The sequence below is a fragment of the Crocodylus porosus genome, unplaced genomic scaffold (genome assembly GCF_001723895.1).
Source record: "Crocodylus porosus isolate Cpor-Errol unplaced genomic scaffold, CroPor_comp1, whole genome shotgun sequence".
In the NCBI taxonomy this organism is placed as follows: domain Eukaryota; kingdom Metazoa; phylum Chordata; order Crocodylia; family Crocodylidae; genus Crocodylus; species Crocodylus porosus.
In genome coordinates this window covers 34230263-34234697 of record NW_017728913.1, presented here as the reverse complement: position 1 = coordinate 34234697, position 4435 = coordinate 34230263, and the positions used below count along the sequence as shown (strand labels likewise).

Sequence of the window (4435 nt, the reverse complement as noted above, 5' to 3'; positions counted from 1 at the left end):
GCCCCAAGGCACCTGCCTGGGGACCACTCTTAGAGGCTACCAGCCCCAAGGCACCTGCCTGGGGACCACTCTTAGAGGCCACTGGTGCTGAAGTGCCCACTTGGGGACTGCTCTTGGAGGTCACTGGTGCCAGAGCAACAGCCTGGGAACTGCTCTTGGAGGCCACTGGCGCTGGAGCATTTGCTTGGGGACCGCTCTTGGAGGCCACCAGTGCTGGAGCGCTCACCAATATATTTTTCTTTTCAGTCAGCAACACATTTTCTTGTTTGCCATCCTTCAGATTCAAGCCACAGCTTGCCTTTGATTCAGTTGCCAGTGAAGAGGTGGGAGCTGGATTATGCTTGGTGGTGGCTTCATGACCAGCAGCTTTCATTTCTGTGCCTGCGTCTCGTGCTGTGCCAGGTATTTGGTTCAAAGTAAAGGCTGGCTTTGAGCTTTCCAAATCCTTTGCTGAATTTTCATCCACATCCTTTTTCTGCCTTTTAGGCAAAGTGCTCTCCATCTCCTTGCAGGCTTCTGTAGATTTGCCGTCACTTCCAACATCCTTGGAATCTTTGCTCTTCTCAACAGCTTGTTTCTTGCAAGGCTCCTCTACCCCTTCTAAAAACAAATAGAGTGTTACTTTTTAATTCTTTAACAGTGTACTGCAGGTACCTGACTACTGGTAGTTGATTTAAACTTCCTACAGATGGGCCAAAACATTTCAGTTCAGAATCAGACTCCAAATGCTATTCGGACATTTCAGTACGCTTCCCCCCTGCCCACCACACACATACTCTTCCCATTTTTTTCCTTTAAAAAAAAGGCATGGCTTTGATTTAGACTCATCCCTTCTTTTAACAGGAAAGGAAGCCCATGTTGTAGACACAAACTCCACTATAAGTGACATACAAACAAAACAAAAATAGACCCTGTAGCAAGAAACTTGATTTTTTACCACAGGCTCTCCAAAGCTCCAACTGGGGAACATCACTTCCAACTGGGGAACATCATGATACAACATGAGTGGAGCTGAAAGATTATTATAATCTCTTACTCAAGTGTCATTTTAACAGGCATTAAAACTGGGGTACAACTAGAACTGGATCCCAAAGATGCAAATTCCTGTAACACTTGGCTATTCTGAGAGACTGGTTTACGCAAATCTGTAACTGCACCATCAATGAAAGCAAAGCCCCAGACACTCTACATTGCACTTTCCAGCACAGCACTGAGACCAACCAAAGCTGGCACTGGGACAAGCCCATCACATGCAGCTTTGAACCTGGGCTATTCCTTACTTCCTTTTTAAACAGAGAGGAGGGAGGAAGGGAAGAAACCTGAAGGAAGACTCATCATGGCCATGAAACCTTCCTAGTTCCCTGGCAGCTCCTCTATGGAGCTATCACCAAAAGTGCGTATCTGGCATGCTTTACAGAGACCCCCAACACCTGCCCCTTTAGTCAGTAGATGTAGACCCTAGCACACACCTCTCTCAAGTGTGCCAGGCTACAGCCCTTTCACTGCCACCTCAAGAACCTCTTGCTGAGGTTCTGGCTGCGTTATTCTCCCATCCATAGCCCCACTAAGTCCTGGGACCACCTGGTCAGCCTCCTCCTGACCCTGGCTAAAGCTGGCCAGGAAGGAGGCAGTGGCCAAGAAGACCCCAAGACTGAAACCATCTTCTTACCCCTTATCCACACACGTCTCCAGACAGTGTCCACTGGCTCCTTGGACTCATTGGAGGGCCAACAGGTGCTGGCCAAGGTGCTCTGTTCTTAACCTCTGACCCCCACTCCTATCTGTTTTTACTTTTGTTCTCCCCCGTCATAAGTTTATGACAATTAGCGATCCCCTTAAAAAACATACGGGTCTAGCAGGTTCTTTGCAGGCTCAAACCCATGACTCTGTGTGTCAAATAGGCCTGGTGTCCTGGTAGGCCAACACCAACAGGAGCATATGTGGCATGTTTTATAGATCATGCCAACACCAGCTCCTTCCATCAGCAGAGGAAGACCTTTATGCACACCTCTCTCAAGTGTGCAGCCCCTTCACTGCATCCACAAGAATCTCTTGCTGAGATTTTGGCTCAGGGATCAGCAACGTTTTTGGGCTGAGTGCCCAAAACACCTGCAGCCTCAACTTATAAGATGTTGGCATGCCAGGGGCACTGCAAGGGACCTAATCCTTGCTGTGGCAGCACAGCCCCACCCCTTTCCCCACCATCCACCCTGTGGTATGTGTGCTAAATGAAATGCCTTTGTGTGTCATGGTTCTGGCACATATGCGGGGGGGAGGGGTTACTGACTCCTGTTCTGGCTGCCCTACACCTTGTCTGTGGCCACACCAACTCCTGGGAGCTCGTGGTCAACATCCTTCTAGCCCTTGCTAAATTAGCTGTCTACTAGACCAGGAAGGAAGCAACAACTGGGAGGGTCCCTGGGGACCGCCTTGCTGTTCCTCATTTATGTCTCCAAGCAGTTCCACTAGGTTGTATCCACTAGCTCCTTGGACTTGTTGGAGGACCAGCAGGTAGTGGCTCACATGCTCTGTGTGGTATCCCCGCTTGGAACACCTATTAACCTCTGACTCATACTTCTCTCCCTGTTATTGCTTAAGTTGTCCCAAGAACTCTACTGGTGCACACTTAATAGCCCCCTCTAAGAACAAAGGAGGCTAGCCAGGTGTGTGGAGACTTATACCTATAATTCTTTTGTGTACCACGTGGAACTAGTCAACCTCCTCCTGGCCCAGCTAAACAAGCCATCTACTTGACCAGGAAATAGGATGCAGCTGGCAGGACTCCAGTGACTGTGAGACTTATCTTCCTATACCTCATGTCTTCATATCTCCAGGCACTGGGTGGCTTCCACTAGCTCCTTGAAATCAGTGAAGGGCCAGCATGCTCCACTTGGTACCTTCCCCTTGGAGCACTTGTATTAACCTCTGAACCATACTCCCATCCCTGTTATTGCTTTAGTTGTCCCACAGCTCTGTTGGTGCATACTTAATAGCCCCCTCTGTAAAGGGAGGGGGGTGTATTGTTTCTGTATGGGCCCACACCCATGATTCTTCCAGCTCTCAAATAGGCCTGCCCCTCATCCCTTCACAGCTCCAAGTATAGTTGCATTGGGTGGCTTCACATCTCCAGGCACTGGGTGGCTTTGACCGGCTCCTTGGACTCGCTGGAAAGGCAGTGGGCACAGGCCGATGTGCTCTACTCAGCATTCCCCTTGAAGCACCTGTTACTGGAACACTGCATCCTAGAGGTTTTTAAGACCCAGGTAGACAAAGCTTTGACTGGGATGATATAGTGGGGAGGGCCCTGCTTTGAGCAAATAGTTGAACTAAAGACCTCCTGAGGTCCCTTCCAACCCTAATTTTCCATGATTCCATTCATCTCTGATGCTCACTCCTCTCCTTGTCCTTGCTTTAGTCCTTCCAAGAATTCTCCTGGTACACACGTAACAGCCCCTACCACCCGGCTCTGTCTAGGCCCATGATCCTTTATGAGCCACCTTGAACCTCGTCCGCTCATATCTCCGGGCAGTTGCACTGTACTATGTCCACTAGCTCCTTAGGCTTGTTCAAGAGCCAGTGGACACTAGCCAGCACACGCTGTTGCGTGCCCCCACAGAGCACGTGCGATTCACCCAACCCTCGCTCTCCTCCCAATCACACTTTGGCTGTCCCCCAGCATCTGCAGATGTACAGTTACTGACCTTCTCTAGCAAGGTGGGGCTGGCAGCTTCTTTGTGGGGCTCTGTCCTCGCTTTCTGACACACACCAAACAGGCTCGCCCCTCACCCACACCTGTCTCTGGACACGGCTGCACTGGGTGGCACCCACTGCCTCCCTGCTAGGCCCATGGGCACCCTGCTCTGCCTCCCCTCAAGGCACTGCCCCATGCTCCCGCCCCCACAGCCCCTCCCCGGGCTCCCAGTGCCCTTCCCACCCCAAAGGGTGACCCGCAGGCCTGGCAGGGGCGCGGCTCGGATCTGCTAACCATTGCTACTCGATATGCCTCTTTTCTTCACCTTGGCAACCGGGTGGTGTGCGGTGGTGGCGGCAGAGCGAGCAGGTGCGCTGCTCACCACCAGCCCGTGGGCCATGTCCAGCGCCTTCGCCATCACCTGGGCCGGGTACCTGCGCGGGTACAAGAGCGGCAGCGGGTCAGCGCCGCCGGCGGCAGGGCTCCTCCCCCTCCCCTCTCCCCCGCCGGGCACGGCCTCCCCGCACTCACCGGCAGCCCAGGAAGACGTAGTTGGCCCAGACCATGGAGAGCGAGACGAGGCGCTGCAGCTCGGCGCTGCCAGGGGCCGGCGGCGGCGCGGCCGCGTTGCGCAGCAGGAACTCGCGGCGGTGCCGCCAGTGATGCTCGGGCTCGCAGTCCCCGCGCAGCGCCTCGGCCCACGCCAGCTCCGCGCGGCTGCGACCCAGTGGCTCTGCGCCCTCC

General features: G+C 53.2%; 1 protein-coding gene across 1 annotated transcript in view; it reads right to left on the bottom strand.

Annotated features, from left to right (window-relative positions):
- The window catches only part of CDKN2AIP (CDKN2A interacting protein), a 13133-nt gene that overhangs the window by 8009 nt on the left and 689 nt on the right, over positions 1 to 4435 (bottom strand). The window contains exons 2-4 of the mRNA XM_019534350.1: positions 4223 to 4431; positions 3986 to 4125; positions 7 to 600 (exon numbers count right to left, since the gene is read on the bottom strand). Of these exons, the coding sequence (XP_019389895.1) occupies positions 7 to 600; positions 3986 to 4125; positions 4223 to 4431 (943 nt within the window). The remainder of the gene's footprint in view (positions 1 to 6; positions 601 to 3985; positions 4126 to 4222; positions 4432 to 4435) is intronic.